At 35.4% G+C, this 13,652-nt stretch overlaps 1 protein-coding gene across 11 annotated transcripts in view; it reads left to right on the top strand.

Moving 5' to 3' along the window:
* FAM126B (family with sequence similarity 126 member B) overlaps window positions 1-13,652 on the top strand; it is a 54,231-nt gene that overhangs the window by 11,866 nt on the left and 28,713 nt on the right. For 10 of the 11 annotated variants that reach the window (XM_027678236.1, XM_027678234.1, XM_027678233.1 and 7 more), the window contains 3 exons: window positions 9,215-9,317; window positions 11,267-11,345; window positions 12,421-12,522. In XM_027678236.1, coding sequence (XP_027534037.1) covers window positions 11,295-11,345; window positions 12,421-12,522 — 153 coding nt within the window. In that variant the 5' untranslated portion in view covers window positions 9,215-9,317; window positions 11,267-11,294. Of the gene's footprint in view, window positions 1-4,841; window positions 4,863-9,214; window positions 9,318-11,266; window positions 11,346-12,420; window positions 12,523-13,652 lie in introns of those variants that run through there. The other variant, XM_027678239.1, reaches the window with a different exon arrangement.

Raw genomic sequence — 13,652 nt, 5'->3', positions numbered from 1 at the left:
AGTTAGTAGGGTTGGTCATAAGCATCAATATTTATAGCACAATTACCTTAATCAGTTGGGTCAACTATGTGGATTGTTGATGTTCACGTAGCTCTTAATGGATTGTGTTATGCAGAATTAAGATAGTCAGGACCATGCTTTATTTCTTATGTCTAGAAATTCTGACTTGTACAGTCTACCTAATCCTGATAAAAAATTAAGTGTTTTTCCTCTCATTTTGTGAGATTGGTCTTTGGAGTTCTTAAAAGCCCTTTCTAACTTGCAGAAAACTATTGTGAGATTGAAAATGACTGACACTGAAATAGTGCTATGACATGGAAGAAGACATGGTTTCCTGTGAAGTGACAGCTGGAGGTAGTAAAGGCAGCTGTGGTCTGAGCAGTTGTAGCTGCGAAAGCTGAAGCAGGTGTCAGATTTCAGGATTCTTGATGCTACTCTGCTTTACCTGTAATAGCAAACAGCCTCTATGCGGCTTAAGTCTGTCTTGTATGTGTGTAGGGTTCAACTTCCTCATATATTCTGTTAGGTCAAGCGGAAGAGATCTGTGCTGTTCTGGAATTGTTCATCTTGATGAGTAGTGGTGTGATCTGTGATGTTTCATGTCACTATATTTGTTGTTCAGTTTGCTTTTTCAAGTCTGGGAATTTATATTGGAAAAGTAAGACCAGAATATCAGTCAGAATTAATTTTGTCCTTGCAAACCATGCATCTTAAATGTGAATGATGCATCTGAGTCACACATGAAATTTATGGCATCGTGTAATAAAACAATATATCTTAATATTTACAGACCTTTATTTTAACTCTGGCATTTTGAAAGTTTATTTTGGAACTTAGTATTCTTACTGTATAATTTAAAAAAAAGTCAGCAAGATTATATAAGTTTAGCTATAATTGAAGTAAATTCAGATAAATTTGAAGATTCCACTCATTTAAGAATTTGTGAATGTGTAAATAAGTGTATGGATGGGGGGAAAATTTGTCACCTCCACTTCATCTATTTACACTCTACTTTCTGGAGCTGGAGGCTTTACCATCTGGAAATTGGAAAGATTAGAATAAGGGGTTTCATAACTTTCAGAAGAGGATCCTTTAGGTTAGATCTCTTTGAAAATATTTAGGGTAGGAGAAAGGAGGTTAGGTAGATTAATTAATGAATATGTAACCTAAATTGCATTTTGTGTGAACTACAGTTGGTACTGGATACTGCAGCGAGAAATATATACCGATATTGGATTATATATATATTGGTCTGGAATTGATAGAGGACTTCAATTCTGTTATGGCTGTTTTCATAATATAACAGGCATTTATTTTTATCAAGTGATGGTTTTACAGTTCAGAAATGGGAAGCTGCTTAGAATCTGCAGTTCATATCTCTAGAGCTGTTTCTGCATTACTTTTTTTCCTTTCCAGGCAACACAGTGATCTTAGTGTAATGTCTGCAGCCCTATTCCAAAGCTTGTGTTGAGGGGTTTTTGTGGTGTGGATTTTTGTTGATTGTTTGTTTTTGCATTTTGTTTTCATTTTTTTCCTACAGAAATTCTGTTTCAAGGTTTCTCTTTATCCTGTGCCTATTCATTTTTAGAACTTAGCACTGAGTGTCTCTTAACTGTGGCTTTGCAAGTGTTAGTTTGCGGTTAGATTTGTTTGGGTTTTTTTAGGCTCTTTTTTTTTCCTATGTGTTTCGTAGCTTTACTTAAGTCTTTCTAGATTTAATTTACTTTTTGAACCAAAAGGGTGAACCAAGAAGGTGTTTAGGAGAGGTAGGGTTACACGGAAAGTAATCTGCATGGAAATGTTTCTTTAAGTAAAGAAGTTCATACAGACAAACTAGCATAAGAAGAGTAATTGTGTGTGAACTGATGCAAAGGGAGGACAAGACTGTATTGTTCAGTGTAGGATGGGTTATCACCAGGATCACGACAAGAGAATGTTTTAGGTTTAGTGTAGGATGACTACGTGAAGTTGTTTCTAAGGAAACTGGTGCTGAGAGAATAAGGTAACATTTCTGTGGCTAACCTACGTGTGTGTGTATATATATTTTTAACTGTGTCAGGTCTTTATAATAGAATAATTAATGTGTTTTGCACTATTTAAGGCAGCAGGATAATGTCTTTATTATTATTGCTTCCCAAATCCTGTAAGTGATGGAGAGGAGTATTTCCTTGGTACACGGAAGATGAGTTTCTCCTTCCACACTCTTGATCGTCTTAACTCTTCTCTTTTCTGCTTTATTCATTGTATGAACTCCTAGGAGAGGGATTTAGCTACAAGTGTACAATTGTGTTTTATTCAGGCTCTGTTTATTTGCCTCTGTGAGGCAAATGGGACTTAAATTTTTCTCTATAGAGTCACCTGACTTCCATAGCTTTCTACAACTACTCTGCAATAGGATGAAAACACCAGCTTTGAGTTTTTAACACTGTTACACAGTGTCTATTTTCAGTGTTGTATTTTCATTCGTACTGCCCTGTTTGTTTGTCTTCAGCAATTGTGTATCTGTAAAGCACAGTTTCCCTGTAGTAATGGTAGAAAGATAGAAGGTTGGCAGCTGAGCTTTCTGATGCTTGAAAAGGCACAGAAGGTAATTTAGACCTTAAAATTACTTAGAGGCGGCTGTTTGGAACAGATGGGCTGTACCTTTTCTTTACCGCGTGTTTGGCAGCAGCTGAAATTCTTATGACCTTTTTGATAAGAAATGGATCTTATTGTGCAAGTATGGTACCATGAAAGTTTGCAGGACTATTACCAATCATCTTTGACTTCACTGTGGTAAGGCTTTTTCCCATTGTTTTCATGTAACTAACTTTGTTGCTGGTACCAAAAAAGAAGGTTTTTTAGCCTGGTTGTTACTCATGAGTCAGAGTGGGCATGGAAGAAATGTCTTATCCAAGTTGTTTTGCACGACTTGAATGACTAAGGCTTGTCTAATAAGGCTGGCAACCTAAATCCCATATACACAGTGTGTCAGCATTGGTATTTTAAAGTTGGAATGCTTTAAAGTCCGTCTGCTTAAGCTTACAATTACATTACCAATGGAGTTGGAAGAGGACTCTCTTTCTATTAAAAAGAAGGCTTGAGGTGATGATTTAAATTTGTATCTGCCAAGAGAATGTTTTGTTCCTTTCAGTTTTGTATCTGGTAGAAGTTTCTGTTTCTCTGCACTGTGGAGCTGTATGGCCAAGAGAGTTCTGGTAGAATGCTTGTACCTGTTTCCAATGCCAAGTTGCAGTTGTAACTCTGATTTGTTAAGGACAATAGTTTTTTAATGTATTGTTTTATGTCCTCACCAAAATGACAGCTTACATAATTCTCTGTTAAATAGGATTGTGGTAGAATAATATATTTAGGTAAATGGGTAGATGAAAATCACAATGGTATTTGGAATATGTTTATTGTAAGAAATGTATATTATAATACATGTACTCTTAAATAAGCACAAGAAGTAATCTACCAAAATTGAACATTCTCAAGGCTGCTTTTATTTTCTCTTGGGATCAGATTAGTCTAAGAGTCCGTGTGTGTCAGTGATTTTCCAGTGTGGAAATCAGACCATACCATGTCTGTTTAATATAGTCTGGCACATAACTTGGGAGTAGCTGGCTGAAGCTGTACACACCTGTATACTGGACGGTAAGGAAGGAGCTGCTCTGAAGAGAAGGTTTTTGTAAAGCATATCAATGAAGTGCTGGCTTACACCATGAAGTTTTCTTTATTCTTCTTGTTCTACACAAGTAGTAAGTATGTAAAGCAGATGTTACAGTGTTACCGCCCTCATATTTTATGACAACTAGTCTTACTCTTACAGTGTGAGATGCAGAACACTGTTAACAGTAACATTTCTACCTTATTCCATTTTAATGTTTTATTTTGTATTACTGTTACCAAAAAATCCTTTCTACCTTCTCTACCACCTAATTCCATGTACTTCTAACATAAGGAGTTCTTTTTTCTCTAAATTTTAAAAATTATTCCCATATCCGTGTTAGAAGTTATTTTTCCTGATCTTTGGCATCAGCTACCTTTTAAACATTTTTCTGCCTTATACATGCTTCTTTTTAGGTTGTTTGCATCAAATGTAGGCCAGTATTTCAAATCAGAGCATATTACCAATTTTGTACAGTCCACTTTCATGTTTTCAGATTTACTTTAAATCACTTCAGTGTGATCAAGCGTCTTGATTTATTTTCTGGCTGCTGATACATTCCTGAATAGCTCTTTTTGTTACGTCATCAAATGTATTACCTGGTCTTTTTCCATTTGGTCTTTTAAACCTCTGCATTCAGGAATAGCTCATCATGAAAGGTTCAAATTGTTCTTTTGTTACTTGCATTTATCAGCACGTTTGCCCGGTTTTTCTTTTCCAGAGTTGACCAGTCTTATTAAGGTGGGCGTGTGGCAGGGAAGCATATTTCCTATGTAGTTCTGAATACCTTATGTTGTGTTTTATCTATTCTGCTTCCCAAAGTGTTAATTATATTTAATGGAGGTGCTTTTGTTGCAGAGCTATGAACTTTCTGGATCAAAGAAATTGGATGTATGTTTAGTTCAGAGTAAGGATGCATTCTTGATGCTTTCCATGCTACTTTTTTACAAAAGTGGCATGGAAAAATCTTTTTCCAAATACACTTCTTTCGATGTTCAGTAATCAATTATATATATGGGAGGAGCGTATCTATAGCTTGGAAGAACAAGCCATATTGATAATTGGGTTTTCTGTTCTTTTAGACCTCCTGTCAGCCCGTAATGTTCTTTTGCGCAAGTGGCACTAAAAAGAGATCATGTAGCATGAAGCTTTGTTCTTTTTGCTGACACAGTTCAGGTTTTAATTGCAAAATATTCTTCTCATGGCCTTTCAGGTAAAAATAATGTAATATTTTTATTCATTGTGCAGCTGGGTCTAAAATCATTACATACATCATTCCATCTAGTATATAATGCAAAAGAATGGACTCATTCTTGAAGTGCATGTCCTGTTTATGTAATCTCTCTCATATATTTTTAAACCAGTATAAAATCCTGGCTTCTTTAAAGCAAACAAACAAGCAAAAACCCTGAATAAAATACAAACCAACAAAAAAAACCCCTCCTCTGCATACTTGAATAGTCATATCTTCTTAAATGTCATCAATTATTAATACCTAATTGGTAACACTTTTTTACTTTTTAATTCTCACTGTAATAGTTGATTGCACAGCAACTGCTACTGGCTCAGATTATTTGGGTAATCATTCTGCTGTTGCAGATTGATCTTTGTTAGTGGTTTAAATGCAGACTGGTAAATAATAATGTATTCAGTCAGTATGTCTTTATTCTAAATGTGAGTGAAAAATGACCTCACTGACGAGAGCAGTTGATTAAACCCTTTTTAATGTCTTTTAATGTAGTCAAAAGTTCTTTGGCAGTTAGCTGACTTCTAAATATCATTGTTTTGATAGTATATTGCTGGAATAAGTTTTATTTCAGACTTTCATATTTTCAAAGACAAAATATATAGACAAACATATAGAGAATGATGAATTCACCATCTGTGCACAGATTTAAAAGACATGTAGATGTGATACTCAAGAACATGGTTTATTGGTGGAGCCCCTTTAAGCCTTAACACTGAGTGACTGCATTCCTAACTATAACTTTTCTGTTCCATGCTTTAGTGTGAATTCCAACTTGCATGTTTGCTGAGTATTTAAGAAATCTTAATCAGGCCATATGTAAAAAAAATTAGTATATTTAATTATTACTGTTATTAATAGCTATTATGGTTCCTACATATTATAAGAACCTTTGAACCATAGTAGAAAAAAAAAACTTTAGTCTTTTTAAAATAAACATGAGAAATCTCTTATTCCCTGTATTTTGTTTGCTTTGGGAGAGATGTGAGCGCTCTGGAAATGAAATTTAATACTCTTAGTTCAGACCACTTCAACTTTGGATAAGTATGCACAGGACCTTATGTAGTTGAACCAGTTTGTTTTAGAGACACACCCACACAGTGTTTGATATATTTACTTCCCTCCCCCCCAAAGGTGCAGCAAACCAGGGAGCAAATGTAAGCACAAGGTGTGCTTTACAGATGTGAAAATCCTGGAGTGCAGTCTGGGTGTCAGGCTGGGACAGTCCCAGGAGCTGTTGTGCCTCCACAGATGTGTCTGAGTGCGTGTGGCGCAGCCCGGCCGGCGCGGTGCCGGATGGGGCAGCGCCCCCCACTCCGGTGCTGAGGTGCTCACTGTGCTTTGGCTACATGTTCATGTAAGGAGTCAGTGCAGAGTTAGTGTACTGGGAGTTCATTAGCTGACTGCCTTGCCTGTCTGTACAAGTCCTTAAAAATGTTTTTAATATCCAGGCAGATAATTGGAAAGGGAGAAATGATTTGTCCTAAAACTGAACTAGCACAGTGACCGTGGCCAGAATAGATGTGGGCTACTTCTGTATTCATATAGCAGTTGTGGTTCTGAAGCTGAATTAACACTGGAAGAAATTCCCAAACAGGGCTTGCTTGAAGATCAATGTATGGCAAAAACACTGGGAGAGAAGTATGTGTGACACTGGAGGGGAAGGTTGACTTCTTTTCCTTGGTAGCTACCCACTAGATGGGTTTAACTGTAACTGCATCCAGCTTTTGACACCAGCAGCACAGGTTTGGTTTTTGACTTTGTAGAAGCTGACTTGTTTGACAAAGAGCTGTATGTGGACTTTCTCTAAGGCTCAATAGACTCCTGTAAGAAGAGTTAATTTCTTAGGTAGGTTAGGTGTTATGCCATTATGATACTGACATTTTGACTCAACATAGTAAGCACACTGGGATCTCTACAGTGTTTTCAGTAGGGCATTTGAGTTAGTCTTGCCACTCTCGGTGGTTTTGTAATTTCTTTAGATATGCTAGGCTAAATCCTGACTCAGGAGAATTGCTGTCTTCAATAAATTTATTTCACTTATTTGTAGCATTCTTCTCTTATTCCAAGCTACTGCGTTTTTACTGGCATGATGCATGTGGTTTTTGATAGCCTTAGGCATTCCCTTGTTTCTGCTACAGTTAGCTTAGTCCTTGCAGTCTTGCTCTGGATTTTAGTGCTATAGGGCAAAGAACATTTGTTGTTACTTAAAATATACAGTAGTATGTGGTGCTCAGTGTAGCTTTATCAGATACATGTTTTGTTTTCCTGTTGGAACTGTGATATGGTTTCGTGCTTATACTCCAGTGAACTTACTGCTGTGAAGCATGATTTGTGCTTTGGCAAGGGTTTTTGTTGTTGTTGCTGTATTTGGGTTTTTTCTTAGTTTGTTTTTAAGCATAATCTTAATTCCCCCTTGCAAGATTTCTCCAAGGAAATAGTCAACTACATACAGAGTCAGTGTAGTCTCTCAAGCTGATACAGTGCTGGAGGAGCAAAGCAAAGGATCTTCCAAGCCGAAGTAATCATTTGGGAGAGAGGGGAGTTTTTGGCCATGAGTTACAGCTGATGTTTGCCTCTGATTTAAGGACAGTTATTTTACTGTTTTCTATGTGTAAGACAATTTAAATCTCTACACCCCATTTGTGATGCTATGTACATAATTATTTTTTAATTATCTTCTACTTAAATTACTTCTAGAAAACCTGCAGGTTTGATCTGTAAGCAAACTGACAAGTGGATGAAAAATTTTGAACTGTTGCAGCCTGAATCTCTAACCAGGTCTGTGCACATCTGCTTGTGCTCAGTCCTTTTTTGGGGGTGAAAACTGTAGAGAAATAGAAATTACCTTGTCTGATTTGCTTTAGGGCTAAAATAACAAAAGTTCCTGTCCAGGAAAGAAACGATGTCTAACTTAATGCAGCTCTGGAAAGGCCTGTGTGGTGAACAGAATTTGTAGGTGGTTTTGACAGTAGGAGTAGAAGGGTAGGTACAAGTGACACTGCTTGAGCAGGGAGGTTGGACGGGAAGACCCCACTGTGGTCTCTTCCAACCTGACACTTTCTGCAATGCTGTGAAGTGAATTAGCAAGTGTAATAATTCAGAGCTAGTTGGGAGCCCATGACATTTCTAGAGAAGAGTGTGTATCAGATCCTGTTTCTAGCATGTTGTAAAACTTGGGAAGCTTCCAGAAGTCCTGAATCAACTCTTACAGACCTGATATTCTGTCTTGAAGATGTGTGCCTGATAATTACAACAACATATACTTATCTTTCAGGTCTCCTGTGCGTGTTTAAAAATCTATGTAATCAGCTACACGGTGCCTATAGGGTAGAAATTTGTTAGTTTTTTTTCAACCCCCTCATAAATATGGGCAGCAAAAGAAGAGAAAGATTTGAAATTCATTATTTCAGAAGTGCATTATTTAAGGTTTCTGCATGGAATTTCATTTTTTTTTTAAAAAAGATTATTTTAAAAAATTCATAGAGGACATAGGTTTGTATATATGATCATGTAATAAAAACATTCACAGCATAACCACAAAAGGATGGTACCTCCTGTTAGCCTGTTTCTAAATAGCGATGGCAGGTGGTGGTGGAAGAGGACATTTTAGTAACTGAGTATTTTGGAAAGTAATTAATTGAATAAGCAGTATGGAACGGAATACACTCCTGTTTGTTTACTTCATTTTCCTATTAGAGGTCTCCAGATACTGAAATTCCCTGATTTACTAGAGTTGGCTCATGTACGTTGTTTACCTCATGCTCAGTATGAAGGGATCCTACAATAAAAGGTGAACTTCAGTGTAATACATAATTTTTACTATTACATTGAAATTTTGGTTCTGTAAGAAATATGTACTAAGGAAATTACAGTAGGGAAGACTTTTTAATATATTCTATTTAGGTGGTATACGTTCTCCAAAATCATGGTACTGATTCAGTTCACATTTTATACAATTACTACTCTTTTATTTCATCTTACATTTTTCTTACACTGTCCTTTGTAAGAAATAGTGCTTCAGTTTTCCTTTCAAGTGTGCTTGTGGTACTCTGCACTAATACAGAAGGGTTTTCCACATAGGTGACAAAGCCTTCTTTTTGGATTAAGGCAATTCCTGCCTTCCTCCTGCTAAAACACTGAGCCTTTATTGTTTTTTTTAATGGCAAAGTGCTTTGTTACAGAATGATTCGTGTATACTTTAGAGGATTTGATAAACTTCCATTTGTAAGGTCTAAAAATACTTACATTACTGTTTGCCTCACTTTACTATATTTTTCCTTATTTTGTGATCATCCTAGTTTGTTTTCATCTTCTAGAAGACGGGGCAGTACTTGAAGGCTTGACAAATGCATCCCAGGTTGAAAAACTTCTGCATTCCTTCTCCTCTTCCTCCTTTAGAAAATTGACTTCATTAAAGAGGTAAAGTTGAATGTTGCTTTTTTTTTTTTCTAGGCAAAGTGAACTAGAACTCAACTACCGTAGCGTGCCCCATGATGTTTTACATTAACTTGTATCCATGTCTCATTTTGTTTCCCTACATCAAAAAAGATGTCTTCGGAAACTTTGTTTGCAGAAATCTATTTAGTTGTGTTTGTTATTTTATAGAATTGTCAGTGCTTCTGCTGAAATAATTCACCCAAGTGTTACTTGATTTTAAATGAATGTAATTTCTGAATTTGTTGTATTTTGGGATATTTAAACATGCCTTAGAAATCTGAAGCAGTTCCACAGGAGTTCGTATTAATGACTTGCTGCCAAGGGCTGTTGAAAAATGCTACATGAACTTAAAAATTGTGTTGGGAAGCTTTATATCTTATTTCGCTTCATTTTCCATTTAACAAATACTGATCTGTTCTTAAATACAAGTCTTTTTTCAGAAACCAAAACAAGTACATTGTGAGAAGAGAACAGGTGATTCCAGTCATGTAGTCTGGCTATTAAAAGGTCATTTCTCATAGGACTTTCATGATGTAACTTGTATGTCAAACTTGTCTTTCAGATGTGTTTTGAAAATTATTTAGGTTCAACCAAAAATTACTAGTGTAAAATGTAAATAATTCACTTCATGTTTACCTGCCTTTTTCTTATAAATTGTACAACAAATTCTGCAAAGAGTAGCCTTTAATATATTCTTGACACTACTTGTATAGTTTAAAATGGAAAAAAAAAAGAAAGGGTTTTGAAGCTGATGGGTATTTGTAGGTTTAGAAAAAATGTGGTAAAATTTTATGACTGTGTGACAGCTTTGTTGTTGTATAAAATTCTTGTATAGCAATTATCAATTTCTTTTTTGAAAAAAAAAAAGCGACCAAAGTATCTTTTAAAAATACAGTGTCCCTTCACAGATTTTGTTTCTTATTTCTTTTCAGCCAGCTGTTAACCTGCATGTCCTGTCAAAAATAAACTTTAGATGAAACCTTAACTAAGAATCACTGTCTTCATATGTCTAATAGGGCTTTTGTATTTTATTATCTCCTCAATTTATTGCTTTTCAGGTCACTATTCTTAGGTTTTAGTCTCTAATATTAGGTTACAACTTCATTCACTTCTTCAGATTAAAATTTTTGGGACCTTAGTGACTTCCAGGTATTGACAACCTGTACTGAGATCACACAGAAAGACAAAATTACTCTTGTTGTTTAAACCTGTTTGAACATCAAGCAAAGGTGTCCAATAATGCCATGTGTTTTAGATAATTCCTGCTGTTGCTTTGAGAATTAAATTTATGTGAATTCAATAGTTGCTAGAATATGAGTGTTGTGTATAAAATGGAATATAAATAACAGTTGTCCTTGCAAGTTTTCTTTTTTGTTTGTCTCTGAGAATTCCAACATACTTTTACAAGAGCTAAATCTTGCCATTTGAATGAGAAGCCTCAGAATTCTTTAAGAACAAGGTTTAAGGAGTAAAGTTCTGTTATAAGAATTTTTTATAACTGGTTTGTTTTATGAAACTGCTTAACTTCAAGCTGTATCTAAAACTGTCATTACCAATCTCACATGATTTGTTCCATGATGCTCTTTATTTTGTTTCACTTGTCTTTTCTTTGTACAGTATTTGGTAAGGGAGCAAGAATGGGATCATGTGTTTGTCTTAAATAATGTACATTTTGGCCTGAAGCACCAAATCCTCCTTTTTTTCCTCCTTGCCGATTTATGCACAATACTTTTGACTAAGAGAAGAAAATAGTTTAATCATTGGTAGATAATGGGACTGGTTGTCCAAAATGCAACTTTTCCTATTGTCTCGTATTATATAATTCTACTGGAAAGATGTTAATAGCTTTTCATTGGGGTAGGACTTTACAAAACTAAATTTTCCTGCCAGAACTCTGATTTAGCTTCTTTTTTTTCATTTTTCTTCTAAAGGTAAGAGAGAAGCAAAAGAAGTAAGAAAATGCTGGGAACAGAACGAGGTGTCGTGGAAGAATGGCTGTCAGAATTCAAGGTGAACTGAGAAGATGAATGATATCTCAACCATTGGCTTAATGCCACAGAACGTAGTTGTGAGGGGTTTTTTTAATATTCAGAATTAACATTTTAAATAACTATTACTTGATCTTTCAACTTCTTATAATGCATAAAGCATGAAAAGGTCTGTGTAATTGAGTCAGCTGGTACATAACCTACAATGCATATTTCCAATAGTAGTTTATTTTTGATGCTGTTGTTTATTGTAGAGCAGAACACTGCTGTAGCAATAGGGTTTCTTAAAACATGTATTTTTGTGTAGGTCAAGCTGATAGAATTTAACAGCTGGATAGGGCTGCCCAAATTTGTAATTGAAGATCTTTTTTAATTAAAAAAAAATCAGTATAAATATTTGGACTTGGAAAAAAAAAACCCAAGAAAAATATTTGATTTTTTCCCCCTGTGGTCTGCATAAAATGAATTGTTTTGTCGTGAAGAATCTGAACTATTTTTAAGCTATTATGCTATTTTGCATGGTGATAATTACACTGAGTGAAATACAGCATAATGTATAAACAAGAAAACAGGATTTCATGACTGATATGAAATTAATCTATTATTTAAATTATGAATTAGTAATTCCTCACATCATTGATGATAGTAAGTCATTACGTGCTGTTGTTGGAAATTTGTTTAAGACCCAAGGAGGCAAAATCCATGGACATGGTTGCTTGGGGAAGAGTTGAGGCTGTCCATACTCATTTTGCATTATCTGCACCTCATAAAAAATAAGTTGAGTTGATTTGATAAGGCCTTTGAAAAGTGCCTGTTAAATACAGAATGTAAGAAAGAGAGTCCACATATCAAACGAGAGCAAATGATTTTATGGAAGATGAATCTGAAACTACTTTGGGATTTAACCCTCAAAGTGGTTCTGTGCTCTCAAATGTTATTTGTATGGAGAAGAACTTGTACTGAACAACTAGGTGGCAAGCCTGAAAATTCACTGAACCTCAGGATTTTTTTTTTATGTTGGGATGAGACTTAATCCTTTTGTGGAGATCTTATATACTTGAAAAAATTTGTCAGGGTAACCTTTTTTTTTTCTTTAGGCATTACCTGAATCACAAATTTCCAGCTATGCAGCTACATTGCACCGAAAAAAACCACTGGTACCAGCTCTTTATAAAGTCATTCAAGACCCAAATAATGAGGTAGGAGATTTTAGAAAAGATTTTTGTTCTCATTCTTATATCTTTCACCTCTTCAACTAAAGTGAGAGTAATGGAGATGAAGCTTGTTTGATTCTTGTTTCTACTGCAATATAGTGTGTGTCAGCCCTCTTTTTATTCTCTTGTTTTTTTGCGTTACTTTAATGCATTTCTAGTAAGACACAATCTCATCTGCTTCCAAAAATACAGTTCACACTGTCTGCTAGATTTTCCTTGCCGCAGCTGACTATTGTACTTTATTTGGCATGAGTTGTTCTTTGTGAGGTTGATTTTTTTTCTTTTTGGGAGGGGAGATATGTTTGGGGTTTTACTTTGTGTTTTTTGGGGGGTTTTGAGGTTTTTTTTTACTCATTTGTTTTAGTTCTTCCCAGAAGCTACCTTTCAGTCATAACTGAGATAAAGTAGGCCATGCAGTGAAACTCAGCAAGACTTATGTGCTTTTTACCTGTTGGCTTATTACAGTGGAAGATGGAATCAATTTTTTAAATACTACTGAGATAACAAGATCTTCTTGTGCTTATACTAGTATCACTTTTGTGTTTACACTGTTATAAACAAGAGCAGAGGCAGGGCCCCAAAATATAAATAGACACAATGAAAACTTACTTTACCCTTGTACATAATTCATCTTGGAAATGACATTAAACAACTTTCCAACCCATCGGCTTCTGCTAGTAGCATTTCTGGGCAAGTGTGTGAAATACAACTTTTGAATAAATTGTGCAAGCATGCCATTCTCTGATGTGTAAACTACTTTAGATAAAATGCTTCAAAATATTTGATATATCATCCATGATCTTTTGTATATTTATAAATAAAATGGGTAGTGTACACAGCAAGGGAGTTCTTTATTTTCCTAAGCGCAACTCAGCTGCTTTTGGAAGCTGAATGGTTGATTGAGCTTCAAGGAGGTTGCATAATGCTCATACAATTAAAAAAAAAAAAAAAGGCTTCATAGCTGTCAGCTCCATTTCAGTATTATAAATAACCTACATAGTGACCTTTTTCTTTGTATTGAAGCTACTGTTATTCTCTCTCCAACCTGAAGCCACCATTGCTGCTATGTATTTGTGTGTGTGTGTACCCCTGAAAATGTAAAAGCTTTCCTTTGC

Source organism: Neopelma chrysocephalum, unplaced genomic scaffold (assembly GCF_003984885.1).
Source record: "Neopelma chrysocephalum unplaced genomic scaffold, ASM398488v2 Primary Assembly neopelma1_44, whole genome shotgun sequence".
NCBI lineage: Eukaryota > Metazoa > Chordata > Aves > Passeriformes > Pipridae > Neopelma > Neopelma chrysocephalum.
Note: the sequence above shows the minus strand (reverse complement) of the source record. Positions and strands in the feature narration are given on the sequence as shown.